This window comes from Myotis brandtii, unplaced genomic scaffold (genome assembly GCF_000412655.1).
Source record: "Myotis brandtii unplaced genomic scaffold, ASM41265v1 scaffold490, whole genome shotgun sequence".
Classification (NCBI taxonomy): Eukaryota; Metazoa; Chordata; class Mammalia; order Chiroptera; family Vespertilionidae; genus Myotis; species Myotis brandtii.
In genome coordinates, this window is record NW_005368708.1 from 1,341,603 (window position 1) to 1,364,048 (window position 22,446).

The 22,446-nt window shown below is 42.2% G+C and overlaps 1 protein-coding gene and 1 pseudogene across 1 annotated transcript in view; one reads left to right on the forward strand and one right to left on the reverse strand.

Moving 5' to 3' along the window:
- Positions 1–22,446, forward strand: part of CTPS2 (CTP synthase 2) — a 116,091-nt gene that overhangs the window by 24,947 nt on the left and 68,698 nt on the right. The window contains exons 5-11 of the mRNA XM_005876622.2: positions 4,349–4,465; positions 4,610–4,693; positions 5,843–5,923; positions 9,593–9,744; positions 14,731–14,863; positions 19,962–20,050; positions 21,976–22,070. Coding sequence (XP_005876684.1) covers positions 4,349–4,465; positions 4,610–4,693; positions 5,843–5,923; positions 9,593–9,744; positions 14,731–14,863; positions 19,962–20,050; positions 21,976–22,070 — 751 coding nt within the window. The remainder of the gene's footprint in view (positions 1–4,348; positions 4,466–4,609; positions 4,694–5,842; positions 5,924–9,592; positions 9,745–14,730; positions 14,864–19,961; positions 20,051–21,975; positions 22,071–22,446) is intronic.
- Positions 3,513–3,784, reverse strand: LOC102251639 (annotated as a pseudogene).

Below are 22,446 nucleotides of genomic sequence, written 5' to 3' on the forward strand. Positions count from 1 at the left end.
ATCCATCAGCTGCCTCCTGCACACCTCCCACTGGGGATGTGCCCACAACCAAGGCACATGCCCTTGACCGGAATCGAACCTGGGACCCCCCAGTCCACAGGCTGACGCTCCATCCACTGAGCCAAACCAGTTAGGGTGATGTTCCTCTCTTTTTAAGAAAAATATGTTTTATTGATTTCAGAGAGGAAGGGAGAGGGAGAGAGAGCTAGAAACATCAATGATGAGAGAGAATTACTGATCGAGCCTGCAACCCGGGCATGTGCCCTGACTGGGAATTGAACCATGACTTTCTGGATCATAGGTCGATGCTCAACCACTGACCACACAGGCCAGGCCCTCCCTCCCTCCCTCCCTCCCTTCCTCCCTTCCTCCCTTCCTTCCTTCCTGCCTGCCTGCCTTTCCTTCCTTTCCTTCTTAAAAGAGAAGACTCCTTTCCTTAAAGGCAAAATGGACATTACACATCTTATAAATTTGCTGTTGCTTCAATTTAAGCTTTGCATAGATTTTAAACTGTTGTTATGGGTGCTATTTCCCCTATTGTGTGGGGGAAATAATTAACTTAGTACTATTCTAATATGATAATGGCGAGCCAGAGAAGTGGTAATGGGACCCTCCAAATAGATGGAGAGAATGCAGTACCACTGCATGCCACGTGAGGGCAGAATCAGATAATGTTTAAAGTTTTGCTTCCTCTTCTGGATTTCCTGTTGACTCCCAGTACACCCCCATCAAAAAAGGAGATGTCTCCTTAAGGTTTAGTTTAATGCAGACCTCTTTTTTCCTAAAAAAATTTTTTTCTCCCCCATTAGATTCTGCTGCATTGTAGTTAATGAGCACTTACACCCTTCACCTCCTGCCAGTTTCCTGATTGCATGTGATATTTCTTGGATTTTCATAATTAAGATTGTCATTCTTTTACAGAATTATCATATATTTCTGTCTGTTCCATACCCAGGAAACTTGAATTTTAATTGTGTTTTGTTATCTGAGTAATCTGAGTTAAAGAAGAATTTCTTTTGTAGCAATGAAATCCCTCCCACCCTGTGTCTGTTTCTCCCTCCCTCCCTCTTTCCCTCCCCCTTCTTAGTTTGATTCCATTGTCATTATGAAAACAGGTACTAGAATGCTGTTACCTAGGGCTTATATTGAATTTTGAGACCCTCTGTCCTGTCCTGACCACTAACCTAAGCCCCCAATGCTGCATGTAGTGTGCTGGGCTTGTGCTGGAGATACGGCAGGCACGTTCCTGCCCTCATAGGGCTTACATCCTAGTAGGGTAGAGAGACAGGAAACAAGGACTCAGATAAAATAATGGTACCTTGTACTGAGTTATCAGGAAGGGCACAGGCAGGGTACTGTGATAGGGGGCATCGAGAGAGTGGCTGCTTTAGGTGAGTGGTCAGGGTCTGGCTTTCTGAGGAGGACATAGCTCCCTGGGCTGAAGCATAAAAGGGAGATAGATGAAGAAGGGGCAGGAAGGAGAATGAGCCTGTCTGAGAGGCCAGTGGGGCCGAAGTACAGAGTGAGAGGCTGGGGCATGAGATGAGATTAGAGATCTGTGCACGGGCCAGATCAAGAAGGGCCTTTGTTGGCCACATAAAGGAGTTCAGGCTTTATTTTTAGTGAAGCAGTGTGTTACTCTAAGCAAGGGGTGGGGGCATATTTTGAGTTTTTTAAAGGTCATTCTGCTGGTGTGTGACAAATGGTTTGATTGTAGGACCGGAGAGAGTAGAAGCTGTGGGCCCTTAAGATTTGGGGGTCTGCCACCTCTTTTTGTAAAGGGCCAGATGAAAAATACGTTTAGCTTTGCAAGTGGGAGAGTCTTTGTCAATGTCAACAGCTACTCAAGTCTGCCATTGTAGTGTGAAAGCAGCTATAGGCAATATGTAAATGAGTAGGCATAGCTGTGTGCCAGTAAAATTTTATATATAAAGTCAGGCAGCAGGCCATGGTTTGCCACCCCCTGGTTTAGATTATTGCAGTAATCCTGGCAAAAGATGCAGTAATTCTAGCTTGAACCAGTGAGTGGGAAGAGATGCTATTTGCTGAGATGAAAAAGCACCCAGCAAAACAGGCCCAGAGGTGATGGACCAGGGGTTCAACAGGCCCAGAGGTGATGGACCAGGGGTTCAGTTTGGGATGTGGTAAGTTTGGGTAGTTATTGATCAATCCGAGATGTCAAAGCTGGTTACAAAGCCCAGGTGATCTCTTCCTCCGCAACACCCAGATCATTTCACTTAGTGCTTAAGTTTTATTCCTGATTATTGTTCTTTAGTTCTGCCTTATTTCCCCTTCCTAAATTTTGAGCTCCTTAGGAACATGTTGTCTTAAAATCTTTCAGCACCTCATTTATAGTGTTGAGCATGTAGTAGGTGCTCAAATGCTAGAGAATTCATTTTAAAATCCATGTGACAGTCTTTAAGTATTTAAATATGGTGAGGATAAATGGGTTAAGGTGAATTTCATCCCAGTCTAAAGTAAAATGCTTAAGTAACTATTGAAAGCACATTATAAAGTTAACATTTATCAAAGGATTATATTACCAGGAATATTCTCAGGGCTTTTTGTACTGCTTGTTTCAGAAAAGCAGCATGTTTAAGAGTAGTGATTTAATTCTAATTGTATCACCATTACAAGGAGACTGTTCAGATGCATGCAGGTGTGTGTGTGTGTGTGTGTGTGTGTGTGTGTGTGTGTTCGTTCCTTCATGGAGAGAGAGACAGAATGAGACACACAGAGAGAGAGTTAGAGTGACACAGAGAGAATGCTCACTATTTCACACCAGGAATAGCCAGGTGGCTCTATATTCTGGATCTTTTTGTCTGCTAATGAATTACCTTCTCTTTTCTTAAAGCCCTCCATTTTATTTTTAACATTTTCAGTCTTGATGACATGAAGGGTTAACAGCCTTATAATGATCCCCCCTTTTTTTGGGGGGGGGTTGTGGTAATTTACTAGTCTGTATAATCCAAGTGAATCAACGATAGCATGACTCATTTATTTAATTTTATCCATATCTTCATGGAACAGGCAGAGAGATCTTATATACACAGGATTAGATCATCCTGAAAGCCCTCCTCACCCTTGCTTTCTTCCCCCCTTCTTGAGGCTCTGCTTACTCTCTTTCCTGTTTACCTGGCTGTGTTACACTCCATCTATTCTTTTTTTTTTTTTTTTGAACAAAAAATAATCTTTAGCCCTGACCGGTTTGACTCAGTGGATAGAGCGTCGGCCTGCGGACCGAAGGGTCCCGGGTTTGATTCCGGTCAGGGGCATGTGCCTTGGTTGCAGGCATGTCCCCAGTGGGGGGGGTGCAGGAGGCAGCTGATTGATGTTTCTCCCTCATCGATGTTTCTAACTCTCTAGTCTATCCCTCTCCCTTCCTCGCTGTAAAAAATCAATAAAATATATATTAAAAAATAATCTTTATATAAACTATTAATAAATACCTAAATACAATATGGCTTTTAAAATGAAATCATGTGTATATAGTTGTATTTATAAAGATAAGTATACTAATCAAAAGCTATGCAACATTAACAGCAAATCCAAATGCGAACTAAGATATTCTTCTGAATTCAGTTTCATTGAGCATCAAAAACCACCAGTCTTTTAGTCCTTTTCTTGTACATTATTCTGTATCCACATTCTCTACATCTGATTGGATCCCTAGATTTTATTTCATTTTCTGCATGACATTCATTGGCTGCTGCTTTGGGAGTTGGGCATCCTTCTGGGTGTCCATTGTTAATCTTTAGCACCGACACACTCCTCTCTCTGTGATTCCAGACTATTCTTTTTTTTTTAACTTTATTGTTGACACTATTATAGATGTCCCCACTTCCCCCTTTGCCCACCTGCATATCCCTTCTTATTTTCTAGTCTCCATTTTCTCTTTCCTTTGCTTCATCTCCCTTTATTTTATTTTTAAAAAAATATTTTTATTGACTTCAGAGAGGAAGGGCGAGGGACAGGGAGAGAGAGATAGAAACATCAATAATGAGAGAGAATCATGGATCGGCTGCCTCCTGCACGCCCCACACTGGGGATCGAGCCCACAACCCGGGCATATGCCCTGACCAGGACTTGAACCGTGACCTCCTGGTTCATAGGTTGATGCTCAACTACTGAACCACAATAGCTAGACCAATTTACATTATTTCTAATTGGAAAAAAAATGATTCGGTTTTCGAACAGCCATTTGGAACGAAGTTGGAGAAATGAGGTTCCACTGTATTTACAAACATCTGTTCTTGTGTCACCATAAATTTCTGCTTAGCTTATTAAGACTTTTTCTATTAGTCTGTGTAACATGGAAGATCACTTGTGTCTTTTTTTCCATTTCCAGTTGGGTGGCACCATCGGAGACATTGAAGGAATGCCATTTGTGGAAGCATTCAGACAATTTCAGTTTAAGGCAAAAAGAGAGAATTTCTGTAACATTCATGTTAGCCTTGTCCCACAGGTGAGCTTTCCAGATAAGTATAGACAGCAACTTTTATAAGTTTTCTTATGATATTCTGTTTATTCCGTATTTTAGCTAGGGATCCATTCACTATCAAGGAGAGCTAAATGTCCAAGGTACTAACAGTGACCCCTTTCTTTTCAGCCCAGTGCTACCGGAGAACAAAAAACCAAACCCACACAAAACAGTGTTCGTGCGCTGAGGGGATTGGGCCTGTCTCCTGATCTGGTGAGTTAAAGAGAGTGGGTAAATTTCTTGGCAATAGGACCTCCTTTTCTTAATCTATAACATCATCTAAGTCCTTTCTAGCTCTCAAATGCTTCCTATGACATTGACCTTTTTGTATCTGGGATCCAGGGAAGGGTATTCATCCTCAAGTGTCACTTCACACATTTCTAAATTGGCCATTGGTTCTTCTCCAGGCCCTCCTTTGATTGGTCACACTGACACCTGGTCAAGGGCAATGTCCTGCCATTTTGTATGGTCCCTGGGTCCTTGAGAGTGAGGTGGGACCTTGGAGATTTTCCCATGACCCTACTAGGATGGGCTATCACTGCTCTTATTTATAGCAGGTAATCCAGTTATTACCAATAGTCTAGATCAGGGGTCAGCAAATAAGGGCCTGTAGGCCTGTTTCCTGGAAAGAAATTTTTAAGACTTTTAAAATTGTAAATAAAGTTTTATTGGAACATGATACCATACATTGTTTACATTTGTCTCTATCTGCCTTTGCACTACAGTAGTACAACTGAGTAGTCAGGACAGTGACTGCATGGCCTGCAAAACCTAAACTATTTACCATCGCGCCCTTTAGAGGAAAAGTTTGCCAAGCCTGGTCTAGCTCTGTTCTTGTATTTTTTATGTTTTTAAAAATATATATATTTATTGATTTTAGAGAGGAAGCGAGAGGGAGAGAGAGAGAGATAGAAACATCAATGATGAGAGAGAATCATTGATCAGCTGCTTCCTGCACCCCCCACACCAGGGATCGAACCCACAACCCGGGCATGTGCCCTGACCGGGAATTGAACCGTGACCTCCTGGTTCATAGGTCGATGCTCAACCACTGAGCCACACTGGCTGAGCTGTTCTTGTATTTTTAAAGGAGTAACATTTGTGGCCTTGGCTCTACTTATGAGAGACACCTTCACATTTCGAGTTCTTACTGGTAGAGTTGTGTTGAGTTTGATTATACTTGCTTATATTAGTGCTCAGGCAAGCTTCTAAAAGGCCAATGGAATGCCCAGAATGAACATGTACATACCTATTCAAGTCTGTTATAGCAAAAAGAAATTTATCTTGTGTCCTTCTGAAAACGAATGGCGGTGCGGATAGCTGATTCCTGCTTGCTGACCTGTGCATAACTGACTTTGACAGATCGTCTGCCGGAGTTCAAAGCCCATCGAAATGGCTGTGAAGGAAAAGATTTCTATGTTTTGTCATGTGAACCCTGAACAGGTTAGTGCTGCTCTTTAGATTTTATTGCCTTGCAGGTACTTCTGCTGATGCCAACGTTTTATGCCTCTTAAATCATCATATTACTTTTCACAGCATTTATGAAAACTCATATCCAGCCACGGCTCCCTTGCCTTTAAGTGAACAATCTTGAGACTCCTGATTCCTTAGATAGAGTGCATGTTTCTTTGCATAATTACTCCTTAAGTTGTAGGTATAAAATCAGCTGGGCTTTTTAACTCGAAGTCAAATCTCTAGAGAGAGAACCACTCCTGCTTATCATCTCTTTACCTTGTCTTTCTAGGACACTGACTGCTTTCACTTCGATTTCTCCTTGTAACTGCTACAGCTTAACTTACCACAAAGCACACATTACGTTGACATTCACCCGATCACTTCTGATTACATCAGCGGCCTCAGTTCAATTCATTGCTACAGAAACTGTACCATGATTTGGGCTTAGGTCCTATGTCCTGCCACACTTCCCACCTAGGTATCTGAAAGTTAGCTTTTCTTTTTTCTTTCATTTTCTTATCTCTGTCTCTTGTTTGCAGTAAGGCTCAGGCACAAGGGATCAGAGTTGGCTATAATTTAAAAAGTGATAATAACCAGTGCTCAGGAAGAGTGAGGTTTAGCGGAAACCTTTTGTTTTCTTCAGATAAGCTCTGAGCTCTCTAAAGCCTAAAAGCCACCTAATCAGATTTCTGTATCTCAGGGGGCAGTGTGATGAAGAACCTACTGTCCGATGCTTAGGGTCAGTGCATATGTCGGAACTACTCTGAACATGTGCTGGCAGGTTTAATGGGCTCCCCTGTGTTTTTATGTCATCAAGCCATTTTGATTTTGTTCAATTTGTTTTTTGTACTCTTCCTATTGGTCAATAGTATTTTGTGTGTGTATTAAACACGTATAACCTGGTTTCCTAAATAGAAGGAGAATGTAAGGACATCCAAACCTGAGTTTTTTTGAGCCAAATTGACAAATGCCAGGAAGCAAGATCTCAAATACTCTGGAGGACAGGTTTTTTTGTTGTTTGCGTTCTTTGTTTGTTTGTTTTTAATATGTTTTTATTGATTTCAGGTAGAGGAAAGGAGCGGGAGAGAGAGAGATAGAAACTTCAATATGAGAAAGAATCATGGAGCGGCTGCCTCCTGCACACCCCACACTGGGGATCAAGCCCACACCCGGGCACGTGTCCTGACTGGGAATTGAACTGAACCGTGACCTACTGGTTCATAGGTTGACGCTCAACCACTGAGCCATGCTGGCTGGGCTTAAGGAGGGAATGTAGGGAGGATTACATGGGAGTGGGAGAAAGCTAGGTGGGGATTGGATTACAGTGCAGTTAACAAGATCACATGCTCCCTTGAGGGTGGTTTTACCTCTGATGAGTCCAAAAAAGAGGGATTATTCTGGCATTTCAAAGGTGTGTTAACCCAGAAGAACAATGGTCAGGGCTCGCTTAAGGCAAAGATAAACCTTTCACTAGGGAAGTTAATGGGCCTGAAATGTTAGGAAGTTGTCATCAGATCACCCTGTGAGGTTACTTTCGGTCACAGCTTGTTAGATTTAGAGCCCCTTTTTCATTCTCAGCTCTGAGAACAGGTTTAGTCCAAACTTTCGACCATATAGTCTGTTTTCTATAACTAGAGATTCTGAAGAATATATATAGTCTGTTTTCTATAACTAGAGATTCTGAAGAATGCTCTGTCCCATCAGTGCACAGGCCAGGGTATTAGCCATTTTCAGCGCATCGTTTTCTCTGATATGAGTTAATGCTCCTATTTCATAGTTGCTGGTGAATTTGCACTTAAAGCTCTCCTCATTGGGGTTGCTGAGGACCGGATGGAGAATTGGAGGTGTCTCTGTGGATGTGGCCCATTACTATGACATTTGAAAAAATACCTCTCTGGCTTGGAGGATGAGTAAATAGCAGTTGTGGTTGTCCAGAGATTTAGCTTTTTTGTTTGTTTGTTTTATTTTTATTGATTTCAGAGAGGAAGGGAGAGGGAGAGAGAGATAGAAACATCAATGATGAGAGAGTCATTGATCTTGCTTGTTTCCTGCAACCCCCCCCCCCCCCCCGGGGATTGAGCCTGCAACCTGGGCATGTGCCCTTGACTGGAATCGAACCTGGGACCTTTCAGTCTGCAGGCCGATGCTCTATCCACTGAGCCAAACCGGCTAGGGCCAGAGATTTAGTTTTAAATAGTAATTGTGACAAAGCCTCATATTAGTGACACCTCAGCACCTTCAGTTGTGTTGGTGAATGCACAAGTGAAGCACACTAGTCTTAAGTATCAGGTTGATGATGTTCAAACAGTTTAGGAATCCCTGGTTGGAGAGCTACAGATTTGGGAAGACTGCACACATAGTGTTGGCAGAACATTTCTTGGCATTTATTTAGGATGTGGCAGATCCTTAAGTGCCTGCCAGTAGCTTCTTGGATGTACTTGAGAGGGCGGTACGTAGGGTAAGTGTGAAAAACAACCACACCACCTGGCAAAGGAGCCATTCTCTTCTAACAGGTGTAATTAATTTGACTGTGTTCAATGTGGGTTTGTAAATTTACCCACAAGAAGAAAGCGGACAAAAGCAACTATAGCAGCCACAGCAGCAACAAATGAACGAACAAACAAATTACATGCCCACATTTAGGAGATAAGGTGTATGTATTTAATGCTGCTGCTTTAACCTAGACTTGGAACATGGTGCCTTGGGCCGTGTGTCTTGACATATAAAGAAGCATCCATGTTCCAACACCAATTCTCTGACAGCAGCTGGGGGTCCTGCAATTCAACTCTGACACTAAGTACCCAGAGTGAGAGTCAGACTCCATAGGTTTATGGGCTCAGTCCTTTCTAAGACTGCCCTCACTTCAGACACGAGCCATAAGTTTCTAGTGTCCCCACCCACACTTCTGCCTGGCTGACTACAACCCTTTCAGGTTTGAGAATTCTCTAGAATGACTCACAGAATCAGGAAAGTGCTATATATAAAGGGTGCAAATGTACGGCGAGATGAGATACATAGGGCAAGGTCTAGGAGGGTCCTGAGTGCAAGAGCTCTTATCTCCATGGAGTCAGGGCGAGCCACCCTCCCTCACACCTGTATATTCACCAGCTAGGATGCTCCCCAGTCTTCTTGTTTTTGGGAGTTCATTACTGGTCACATGATTGAACTCAATCTCTAGACACCCCTCTTCCCCCCCCCCCCATCCCCTCTCTGGAGTTCAGGTGGCTGAAAGTTCCAGCTTTCTAATGACTTGGTTTGTTTTTTCTGGTGTCTAACTCCCATCCTCAAGCCATCTAGGGGCCACCCTGAGTCACCTCATTAGCATAACAAAGATACCCCTGTCACTCAGAAAATTCCAAAGGTTTTTGAAGCTCAGGAAATGAGAACAAAGACCATATACTATATATATTTATATATATTTTTATTCTACCACAGCATCCATGGTTCCAGGGGTAGAATAATGACTTCAAAGCATTTTGTAATTTGATCAAACTAACCTTGTGTTAATTCTGCCTCTGGTTTAGGTGGCTGGGCTCTTGGTTTTCTTCTATAAGTATGAATGAACTGCCAGACTCTTGAGTTCTGGCTTATTCTTGAGCTCATTCTGTGGCATATTTGCGTCATTCCACTTAAATATGGTGTTTTATCATCGACCAGGTCATATGTATCCATGATGTTTCTTCTACATACCGAGTGCCTGTGCTTTTGGAGGAACAAGGCATTGTTAAATATTTCAAAGAGAGATTGGATTTACCCATTGGTGATTCTGCAAATAATTTGCTTTTCAAGTGGAAAAATATGGCTGACAGGTACGTAAAAGGAATTACTAACGTAATCTTTAATAATTCTTGGGTTTGGGGGTAGGACTGGCATGTACCTTTTTTTTTTTTTTTTTGGCGATTATACTTTTTTTTGACTTTTTTTTTTAATTGCTTAAAGCATTACAAAGGGTATTACATATGTGTCCCTTTTTTTCCCCGCCCTTGACAATACCCCGGCTTCCCCTACCCCCCAGTGTCTTATGTCCATTGGTTATGCTCATATGGCATGTACCTTAAAAGGCATGTTGCATTTGGCTTTCTGTATGTGTATGTTTTGTATGGATATGTTTAAAGCCCTAGCACATTGTTAGGATGTTTTACTGTATTCTTTGAAGATTTCTGGGGCCTTTGAGCATTTTGATTTATTTATTAGTTTATTTCTTAGTTTCTGGATATTTTAAACAGTTTTAAATATCATGAGTTTTCTGTTTCTTGTTTTATTTTGCTTGTTTTTAAGATTTGGTTAATTTCTTAAAGAAAATCCTTTTAAATGGGAAGTTTTGGCTATTTGTTATTGTTCCATCCCACATTTATTAACTATCAGCATAATTATTTTTTGTTGTTATTAATCCTCACTCTAGGATATTTTTCCATTAATTTTTTTTAGAGAGAGTGGAAAGGAGGGGGAGAGACACAGAGAGAGAAACATCAATATGAAAGAGACACATGGATTGGTTGGCTCCCACACACACCCCAGCCTGACCCAGGGATTGAGTCTGCAATTGAGATACGTGCCCTTGATTGAATTGAACCCAGAACCCTTCAATCCACGGGCTGATGCTCTATCCACTGAGCCAAACTGGCTAGGGTGTGGTTTTGGGTTTGATCTCTGGTCGGGGCATGTGTAGGAGGCAACCAATCTATGTTTCCCTCACATATATGTTTCTCTCCCCTCTCTAAAATAAAAACAAAGTTCTCATCACAAGAAAAAATATTTCTGACTATATGTGGTGATGGATGTTAACTAGACTTATTGTGGTGCTCATGTAGCAATATCTACATATATTAAATTATGTTGTACCTGTAAAGCTAATATGATACATGTCAATTACATCTAAATTTTAAAAAAAATGTAGGCTTTGACATCAAGCACCATGGATTCAAACCCCAGCTTCTCCTCTCACTAGCTGTGTGAGTTTGGGCAGATTACTTAACCTCTCTGGGCTTTTTCTTCCAGCCATACATAACAGGAGGGTACTAGTACCTATATTGTGGCAATGAAACAAAACACATAAGTCCTTAACATTGAATCAGATACTAAGAATTGATTACTGATGTTGGTAACAATAATTAAAATGATATGATGCTGACAAAATTATTGACCTTGGTAGATGACTAGTAGATTGAAGTTTCTTTGTCCTTTCACTAAAAAATTTAAAAAGCGTTTTAGAAAAGGGGACATAGTAATACTTTCAACAATAAAGTATTATTTTTAAAAAGTGTTTTAGAATTTCTGGGTCAAGTAGAATCAGGAATAAAGTGTAGTTTCTGAGCTTAGGTACTCTTCTGAATGATGATAAATTAAGCCCCTGCCCACCAGAATGCTTAAGGAATCAGTCATTTTGTAGGAATTTTTAGAGTAGCTTGGGGCTCATCCTCCTTAAGCATGAGGCATTTTAGTATTGTAACTCTTTTTTTTTTAAATCTTCACATGAGGACATTTTTTCCATTGCTGTTCAGAGAGAGTGGAAGGGAGGGAGGGAGGGAGGAAGAGAGAGAGAGAGAGAGAGAGAGAGAGAGAGAGAGAGAATATCATTAATGTGAGAGAGACACATCGATTGGTTGTCTTCTGCACGTGCCCCGACTGGGAGTGGGGAGTGAACCTGCAACCCAGGTATGTGCCCTAGATCAGGAATCGAACCCTTGACCCTTCAGTGCGTGGGCCAATGCTCTAACCATTTATCAACACTGGCCAGGGCTTGTAATTCTTTTTATTGGAAATAGCTCTAAATTATACTCTATGCCTCTGTGCTTTTTAAAGCCAGTGTTTGGTTTTTGTATTAGTTTCCTGTAGCTGCTGCTACAAAGCACCACAAACTGGGTGGCTTAGAAGAGCAGAAATTTATTCTCTCACAATTGTGGAGGTCAGAAGTTCAAAATCAAGGCATCAGCAGGGTTGGTTCCTTCTGGGGGCTCAGAGGGAGAATATATTCCATGCGTCTCTTCTAGCTTTGGGGGCTGTCAGCAGTCCTTGGTGTTCCTTGGCTTGTGGCCGCATCATTCCAATGTCTGCCTCTGTCATCTCATGGACTTCTCTATGTCTTCCCCACTTCTCTTCTTTTATAAGGATTCTTACCTTTGGATTTAGGGCCCATCCTAATCTAGGATGATCTTATCTTAAAATCCTTACTTAACCTAATTGCATCTGCAAAGACCCGTTTTCCAAATCTGGTCACATTCATAGATTCTGGGGGGCTATTAAGCATCACTCTCTCTACATCATGTTGGCGGTTATGTTGATTTATTGGTAATGGCAGTTTGGAGTGTTCATTCTTTACCCCTTATTCCCTCAGGACAGCCAGTAGAGCAGTGGTTCTCAACCTTCTGGCCCTTTAAATACAGTTCCTCATGTTGTGACCCAACCATAAAATTATTTTCGTTGCTACTTCATAACTGTAATGTATCTACTGTTATGAATCGTAATGTAAATATCTGATATGCAGGATGGTCTTAGGCGACCCCTGTGAAAGGGTCGTTTGACCGCCAAAGGGGTCGCGACCCACAGGTTGAGAACCGCTGCTGTAGAGCGATACAAGGGGAAAACAGAGGTCAAAGGGCAGCTTTGATCATGAAGGTTCAGTGCTGCTCAGAGGCCAGAGGTTCCTCATTGAACTGAATGGGAGAGCTTGTGTGGAACCCAAGGCCAAAGTGGGGACACCCTCACCTCTCAGTAAGGGGACTTGCCTGTGGGGGATGGCCCTATGAAGTGGACCCCAGGCCTGCCTCCCACCAGCAGCTCACAGTAGGGTCAACAACCTGCCTCTCACACCCAGGTAATGGTTGAAAGACTATGAAGTAGAGGCTGGTCTGGTCTGGGCATTGCTCTATGAGCCTGGCCTGTGCGTCCGAGAGGGAAAGAGGGCACCAGAAGTGTGGGCTCAGGATACCTTCCTGGACAGTGGCCCTCCGCCCTGGTTGGTGTGGACTTACCTATCCCACCCGGCTGCCGAGAGACTCCTCTTCCCCTAGGAAGACCAGACATGAGTAAGTGGAAGGAGAAACTGGCAGTGTTGACTCTAATTCTGCTTCCTTCCAGGGAGCAGAGTTGATGTCCCTCCCTCAATGTAGGAGTGAGAATGGGGTTGAGGGCTCAGCCAAGCTGTTGTGCTCAAATGTGTTGTGATCCCCAGTTCCCATGGGCCAAACATTGGGACAGGAAGTACTTACCTCTGCTGTCTCTTGGAATCTTGGCTTGATACCAACTAGCTTTGCTACCTGCGTCCTTTATGTAAAGCTGGGTGAAGCAAGGGCAGCTACGGAATCTCCAGAGCAACATAAAATTAAGTAGCAAGTGAGCCGGGCTATGGTGGCTCAGTGGACTGAGCGTCGTCCCTGGACCAAGAGGTCCCACATTCAATTCCCAGTCAGGGCACATACCCCGGTTTCAGGCTTGATCCCCAGTAGGGGGCGTGTGGGAGGCAGCCAATCGAAGATTCTCCCCATTGATGTTTCTGTCTCTCTTTCCATTTCCCTTCCTCTCCAAAATCAATAAAAATATATTTTTTTAAAAATTAAGTAGCAAGTGGAAAGTTTAGCAGCCTTCTCTCAGGTACTTTAGTCACCTTCCTAGAAAGTCACCTTTCCTGCCAGTTTTGACTTCTTTGCTTCCTGTGTATTTTTCTCCTCCTAGCCTGTTTGCCATCATGTTGCTTTTGTACTCCTTGCAGATGTTAATCTGAATGAGGAATATTCCTCATCATGTAACATTTTTGTTCTTAGGTGTTGGAGGGTTTGCTTCCAAGCCCTAAAATATCTTCAGCCCCAAGATGACATTTCCACCTACTTAGTATCAGACCAGCCATTTCTCATGTTCTTTGAACAGATTTCCTGACAAAAGCAACAGTAAAGATTGTGCCTCTAATGGCAAAATGTGATTAAGCATCTTATGTAGAATGGAATTTCCTCATAAAATTGATCTAAATGCCTTGTAACATTTTAAATGGTTCTCTTAGCACCATTTTTTTCAGGCATGCCATGAATAACCTGGCTTTTGTGGGCCAGCTGGGAATGTAGCAATTTAAAAAAAGTTTTTATTGAATTTATTGGGGTGACATTGGTTAATAAAATTATATAGGTGTAGCAATTTTTAATGTAGACACTTAGAATGTGTTTTCTTATATAATGTCACCTTACAAAGTTGATATTGGAATGTTTCCTATTGACAGAGAATGCATTTTTTAGTACAATGTCTTCTTATAAATGAATTCAAGGACAGCTCATGTTTATAAGATGGGGACAGTCTTTTTGTATTTTTAATGCTTTTAACTTTTTCTCTGATTTATATTTGTGCTTGCTTATGTAAAGCAACGTGGGGATTTCTTATGATTTTGAAATCTGCCTACAGGTTTGAGTTCCTTGGGGGTAGGGTAGAGATTTGAAGCAAGTACATCAAGTTCAAGGCTTGTCTGCGTCTCAGATTTTGAAAAGCGCCTTGGGTGCTCGCTTTGGCAGTATACATACTAAAAAAATTGGAGTGATACAGAGAATATTAGCATGGCCCCTGAGCAAGGATGACATGCAAATTTGTGAAGCTTTCCATTTTTTAAATATCACATAAAGGTTAGAGGAGGCAAAAACATTAAAAAAGATAGAAGAAGACAATAGCTACTGCAATTCGGAAATGAACTCTCAGCATAAATCAGGATACTCTGCGACAACAAAAACATCAAAGGGGAGAAGGTAAAGGTCTGAATTTGCAAAGGGGAATGGAGATAAGATACATGCATATAACCTTAAGCTTGTCCTCTCTCCCAGGTATGAAAGGCTACAGAAAACGTGCTCCATAGCCCTGGTCGGCAAATACACCAAGCTGAGGGACTGCTATGCCTCTGTGTTTAAAGCTCTGGAACACTCAGCCTTGGCCATCAACCACAAGTTGAATCTGATGGTGAGTCACGGCCCGGTCATCTGGATATTTCAGTCATTCACTCTGATATAGCTTGTGCTTCAGAGAGGTAGACTGTGTCTATGGCCAAATCACCCTGAACGCACCGATCTCATCAAAGAGGTAGATTGTGTTGAAGGACCACCAAGTCCAAGTTTCCAGATGCCAGCCAAGGGCCAACCTCGTAAGCAGGCCTTTCCACTGATCGTCATGTTAACTTTATTGAGCATACAGGTTTAAGGCACAGTTCCTGAAATTAGGCTTTGCACATCCAGGGCCATATATACTTCATGCTCATTTAAGTACATTATATTTGCCTAACAAGAAAATAATATAACTTTTTTCCCCTTTAGCATTGAAATGGAATCTAGATTTAAAAAATGCTATATTTCCTTTTCTAACTTGGATGAGTGATATCTGGCAAACAGTGATTATTATTATTATTATTTTTTATTTTTTGAATCCTCACCCGAGGATATTTTTCCATTGATTTTTAGAGAGAGTGGAAGAGAGAGGGAAAGACAGAGAGAAATATCGATGTGAGAGAAACACATTGGTTGGTTGCCTCCTGCACGTGCCCTGACCAGTGCCAGGGCTGGGGAGGAGCCTGCAATCGAGGTACATGCCCTTGACCGGAATCAAACCTGGGACCCTTCGGTCCATAGGCCTATGCTCTATCCACTGAGCCCAACCAGCTAGGGCTGATTATTTGTTTTTTAACATCAGTATTATGGGATGGAATTATCATATATAACTTGAGTGTATTATTTAAAAATATATATATATTTATTGATTTCAGAAAGGAAGGGAGAGGGAGAGAGAGATAGAAACATCAATGATGAGAGAATCATTGATCGGCTGCCTCCTGCACGTCCCCTACTGGGGATGGAGCCCACAACCCGGACATACACCCTGACCTGGAATTGAACCGTGACCTCGTGGTTCATAGGTCAATGCTCAACAATTGAGCCACCCTGGCTGGGCTTGAGTATATTTTTTGTGGTTGTGAGATATAGAAGTACCTGCTCAGTGTAGAAAAATTTAAAAAGGTTCATGTAAAATGCAGAAAGCGAAAGATTCCGCTTCCCTGATATCCCACTTCTCTCTGTACCTCTCATTCCCAGTTTAATGCATAACTTTCTAGACTTTTCTCTATATAGAAATGTTTATATTTAATGATAATTCTGCATGGGTATATCATACTTCAAGAAAGCCTTATCATCATGATTTATATGGTAAAACTTTTTTTTAAAATATATTTTATTGATTTTCCACAGAGAGGAAGGGAGAGAGACAGAGAGTCAGAAACATCGATGAGAGAGAAACATCGATCAGCCGCCTCCTGCACACCCCCCACCGGGGATGTGCCCGCAACTCAGGCACATGCCCTTGACCGGAATCGAACCCAGGACCTCTCAGTCCGCAGGCCGACGCTCTATCCACTGAGCCAATTCGGTTTCGGCCGGTAAAACTTTTATATAAAGAGCAAAAAGATATATTTTTATGTCCAAGAAATTTAGTAATTTCCACCAGCTTAGAACCTATGACTTTTCTCTCACCTCTTGTAGCCTCCTTTTTGTTTTTGTTAATCCTCACCTGAGGATATTTTTTCCCATTGAGTTTTAGAGAGAATGGAAGGGAGGGGGAGAGAGAGAGAGACATTGATGTGAGATAGACATATCTATTGTTTACCTCCCACCAGGGATGGAGCCTGCAAACAAGGTACATGCCCTTGATTGGAACTGAACCCCTAATCCTTCAGTCTGTGGGCCGACGCTCTAACCACTGAGCAACCGGCTAGGGCTCACCTCTTGCAGCCTCCTTCTTTTCTAACCACTTTTAATTTTTGGCTTTCCAAGGAATATTGCCCTTCCTGTTCTTTCCATTCCTCCAAGTCCTCCACCCCCTTGTAGAAAACAGAAAACATCAATAGAAAAATTGTTATGATGCAAATTGTGTTGAGTCTTTAAAATTTCATATCTTAATATGTAATCAGGTAATAATTTTTACAAAAGAAATACTAAAATAATATAGATATGTGGGGATTGTTAAGAACATACAAATTGTTGCCCTAACCGGTTAGGCTCAGTGGATAGAGTGTCGGCTTGCGGACTGAGGGGTCCCAGGTTCGATTCTGGTCAAGGGCATGTACCTTGGTTGCGGGCACATCCCCAGTAGGGGGTGTGTAGGAAGCAGCTGATCGATGTTTCTCTCTCATCGATGTTTCTAACTCTCTACCCCTCTTCCTTCCTCTCTGTAAAAAATCAATAAAGTATATATTTTTTTTAAAAAAGAACATACGAATTGTTGACACGAGTTTTCATTTAATAGAATTTACTGGCATTAGCTTCTGCTCAGTACTATTTGAGTCATGGTCCTGGCGGATTCTTTTTAAGTCCAGTCTGTTGCTGTGTTTACATTGCTGAACTACTGCGGTGATGTCCTGACTGCTTTCCAGTCCTTCCTTCATTTTCCATATTGTCCTGGAATGATCTTTCTTTTTTTTTTTTTTAATTAAATCTTTATTGTTTGGTCCTGGCTTCTTTTTAAGTCCAGTCTGTTGCTGTGTTTACATTGCTGAACTACTGCGGTGATGTCCTGACTGCTTTCCAGTCCTTCCTCCTTTTTCCATATTGTCCTGGAATGATCTTTCTTTTTTTTTTTTTTAATTAAATCTTTATTGTTCAGGTTACATTTGTTCCTCTTTTTTTCCCCCCCATATCTCCCCTCCTCCCAGTTCCCGCCCCACCCTCCGCCCTCACTCCCCACCCCCTGTCCTCATCCATAGGCTCACAATTTGTATCTTTACCTTTTTCTTCTTCCTCTTCTTAAAGGATACCTTTCAGCATTTCGTATAATACTGGTTTAGTGGTGATGAACTCCTTTAGCTTTTCCTTATCTGTGAAGCTCTTTATCTGACCTTCAATTCTGAATGATAGCTTTGCTGGATAAAGTAATCTTGGTTGTAGGTTCTTGGTATTCATCACTTTGAATATTTCTTGCCATTCCCTTCTGGCCTGCCAAGTTTCTGTTGAGAAATCAGCTGACAGTCGTATGGGTATTCCCTTGTAGGTAATTGAGTCTCTTTCTCTTGCTGCTTTTAAGATTCTCTCTTTGTCTTTTGCTCTTGGCATTTTAATTATGATGTGTCTTGGTGTGGTCCTCTTTGGATTCCTTTTGTTTGGGGTTCTCTGCGCTTCTTGGACCTGTAAGTCCATTTCTTTCACCAGGTGGGGGAAGTTTTCTGCCATTATTTCTTCAAATAGGTTTTCAATATCTTGCTGTCTCTCATCTTCTGGCACCCCAATTATTCTGATGTTTGTACGCTTGAAGCTGTCCCAGAGGCTCCTTACACTATCTTCGTATTTTCGGATTCTTTTTTCATTTTGCTTTTCCGGTTGGGTGTTTTTTGCTTCTTCGCATTTCAAATCTTTGGCTTGATTCTTGCGCTCCTCTGGTCTGCTATTGGGTGTCTGTATAATATTCTTTATTTCAGTCCGTGTATGCTTAATTTCTAGTTGGTTCTTTATCATAGCATCGAGGGTCTCATTAGTTTTCGTGACTCTCTCCTCAAGTTTATTGACAGCTTCTAGCACATTTTTGCAAGCCCTCAAAATTGCGATTTTTAGCTCTATATCCTCCATTTCTGTCATGTTTTTTTGTCTCCGCATTTTTTATGCTTTCTTGGTGCACCCTCTAGTGGTCTTTGTGCGCAGTCTTGTTCTAGTTGAGCCTTGATTGTTGTAGTTAATACTAGAGGGATTTGACCACCAGGCCGACTGGCTGTGTGAATCAGCTGTGTCTGCCGCGGAAAACTTCTGTCCTCTGGGGAGGTGCTAATCTAGCCTTTGCCTGAGGCGATCCGGCAAATGGCTCTGCGCAGGGCTTGGGCGGGGCGGGCTCAACAGGGCGGGCGGAGGGAGCCGTTATGGTGCCCTCAGTCCTGTTCCCAGAGGCTCTGCTTCTCAGAACCCCCGGAACCGCTGCAAACCTCGGAGGGAAAGCTGCCTTCCAACTGATGCCAGACACTCCCGCTTCTCCCGTTTGGGTCCGAGTCCCCAGCGATTCGCCCGTATCTGGAGCTCAGAGTCTGAGACTCCCCCCTGACCGAAAACGACAACCGCGCTCTCAGCCACCAGCCCGCTTTGCGCGCGCACCTCCGCACCTGAGTTTTTTCCACACTGCGCCTCCTCTGAGCCTCGGTGTGCTGTTATTTTTCCTTCTAGTTGAAGAGTCTCTCCTCAGCCAGCCTTCCTGTGGTTCTGGGTGATGTCCGTTCCGTCTTTTAGTTGTATTTTTGAAGTGGTTGTTTGCGGCAGCAGTCTGTGGTGTTTACCTATGCCGCCATCTTGGTCTCTCTGGAATGATCTTTCTACAGTTTCTCTCTGTTCCTGTTGTCCCTTCACTTAAGATCGTTCAGTGGCTTCAAGTGTAAACTTCTCTGGCTGGGTGGAGCCTCTTCGGAGGTCCCCAGAGTGGCCACCACTTTATTTCTTTCTCTGAGGTTTTATATACTGTTTCTGCACTTCCCACCCCCTCTCCCCCCCCATTATCCTTTTGTCTTCTGCACACCTTCCCACCTGCCTCCCAACAAGCACACACATGCTCATCTTGCTTCTATTCATCCTCAAGGGCTTAGCTTTTTGGACATCACCTTCCCAGCAGTCTTCTCTGGTGATACTGCCTCCCTTCTTTCCTTCAGCATCCAGGTCTAGATTAGGTGTGGCTGCTGGTTACTTCCGCAGCATTCTCTTCCTTGTTCATTGTGGCCATTATTCCACTATGTTGTTGCTGCCTGTTTATCTGGTTTTGTAATCTTCCTTAAAGATAATAAGAGCTCTAAGACAAAGATCATGCTTTTTTTGGTTGTTGTTTTTTTTAAAAATTTCTTTATTGATTAAGTTATTACATATGTGTCCTTATCCCCACATTACCTCCCATTCCCCCCCACCAAAGATCATGCTTTTCTATCCCAAGTGTCCAGTACAGTGTTTGCATAACAAGTAGTTATTGAATAATTTTGTCATAGTGTTAGATAGTTCTTGTATTTCTGAGTATTTATTTTCCTTAAATGTTCCTTTTATCTGTTGGATGTTTTTAGTACATCGACTCCATTGATCTGGAGCACACCACCGAAACTGAGGACCCTGTGAAATTCCATGAAGCGTGGCAGAAGCTGTGCAAAGCTGAGTGAGTCCTGGGGACCGTTCACCCTAGTTAGGAGAATGACACTGTGCTTTTTCTGTAAGGATTTGATTGACCCAATTATTAAATTTTGCATTTTGAAAGGTAGCCTGGAGTACTTGTGGTCATTATGGGTGGTTGTGAAACATTCACATCGCATTTACTTTTCTTTTTTTCTTCTTCTTCTTTGTCTAAAGTTTTACATATTGTCTCCTTTTTCCCCAATTGACCCCCCCCCCCCCCAAAGCCATTCCCACCCTGGGCAAGCCGCCACCGCCCCAGTGTCTGTGTCCATTGGTTATGCTAATATGCATGCATATAAGTCCTTTGGTTGCTCTCTAACCCCCACTCCCCTACCATTTGTCTCTGGATCTATTCTTTTAAAAAATATATATTTTATTGATTTTTTACAGAGAGGAAGGGAGAGGGATAGAGAGTTAGAAACATCCATGAGAGAGAAACATTGATCAGCTGCCTCCTGCACACCCACTACCGGGCATGTGCCCGAAACCAAGGTACATGCCCTTGACCGGAATCGAACCTGGGACTCTTCAGTCCACAGGTCGACGCTCTAGCCACTGAGCCAAACTGGTCAGGGCTGAATCTATTCTTATTCATCAGATTATGTTGATCATTATATCCCACATATGAGTGAGATCATGTGATATTTATCTTTCTCCAACTGTCGCATTTACTTTTCAATGTGCCATGTTAATGTTAGTGGCACTTGCAATGGAACTGGTTTTATTTGGGGGAAAATGGGCATCCTGTATTAGAAAGAGTGTGTTGATTGTACTGAAAGATGCAGAGATGGATCTTACACAAAGTTAAAGTGCAAGCATGACAACCCTTCTCTCTTGGTTATATTTTCTTTTCCACATAATTTTATTTTCATTTTTATTATATAAGTAATTGACAGAACTCTTGGGGGTAGCATTGTATTGTGAGGGTAGCCTGACCTTCCTGGATTTTTTCTTGAAGTCTTGTCTTTTCAAATAGGTGTTTGTATAGAAGGTGTCTAAAGTGAAAATTTTATGTCCCCTACTTAATTAGCAATTGAAATATTAGGCTGATTTTTACCAGATTAACTCTTTCTAATTATGTAAGAGATCTTAACATTTTTATAAAGTGCTTTAAAAAAAAACCCTAACCTGCCCTAACTGGTTTGGCTCAGTGGATAGAGCATTGGCCTGAGAACTGAAGGGTCCCAGGTTTGATTCCAGTCAACGACATGTACCTTGGTTGCGGGCACATCCCCAGTAGGGAGTGTGCAGGAGGCAGCTGATCGATGTTTCTCTCTCATCGATGTTTCTAACTCTCTATCCCTCTCCCTTCTTCTCTGTAAAAAATAAATAAAAACAAAACAAAACAAACCCCTAACCTATTTTTATTCAGATAAACCAGTGGCTTTTTATTTATTTTTTAAATATATTTTTATTGATTTCAGAGAGAGGGAGGGAGAGGGAGAGAGAGAGAGAAACATCAATGATGAGAGAGAATCATTGATCGGCTGCCTCCTGCACACCCCATACTGGGGATCGAGCCCACAAGCTGGACATGTGCCCTGACTGGGAATCGAACTGTGACCTTCTGATTCATAGATTGATGCTCAACCACTGAGCCATGCCAGCCGGGCTATGACATTTTAAATTGAATTGAGGTCTCAGTCACTATGCTCATGCCACAAAGACCTATCAGAAAAAAATATATATTAGGGTCAGTTGTGTGAAATTGTTGCAACTTCTTTATACATTGGGAAGATTTCAAGAAGAAAGTTCAGGATGTCAGAGCATGTAATCAATTCTGAATACAGACCTCAAGCGTATGCTTTAATGTTGGATTGGGGATGAGTAAGCATGAAAGGCTGAAAATAAGAGTTTCAAAAATAAAAATAATGTCAAATTCACTCTCATCTTGTGTGTTGATTGCAGTGGTGTTCTCGTGCCAGGAGGCTTCGGAATCAGAGGAACATTGGGCAAACTCCAGGCGATTTCTTGGGCAAGGGCAAAGAAGATTCCTTTTCTGGGTAAAATTCATGTTTATGGATCCTAACTATGCCTTTATTTGACACCTAGTAGGGGTAACACTTAATGGGGTTTGTTAATGTGAAAGGTGTGAACTCATGTTTGAGTATTCAGGCACCAAATAGTCTGCTACAGGGGTCAGCAGACTATATCCTGAAGACTATACCTTGCTTGTGGCCTGTTTTGTAAATAAAGTTTTATTGGCACATAGCCACACTAATCTACACTAATAAAAGACAAACATGCAAATTGACCGCACCTTTGCTATGCCTTAAGCCATGCCCACTAGCCAATCAGAGCAACTATATGCAAATTAACCCAACCAAGATGGCGGCCGAAAGCCACGGAGCTGGAGCAAGCAGGAGGCTTGGTTGCCCC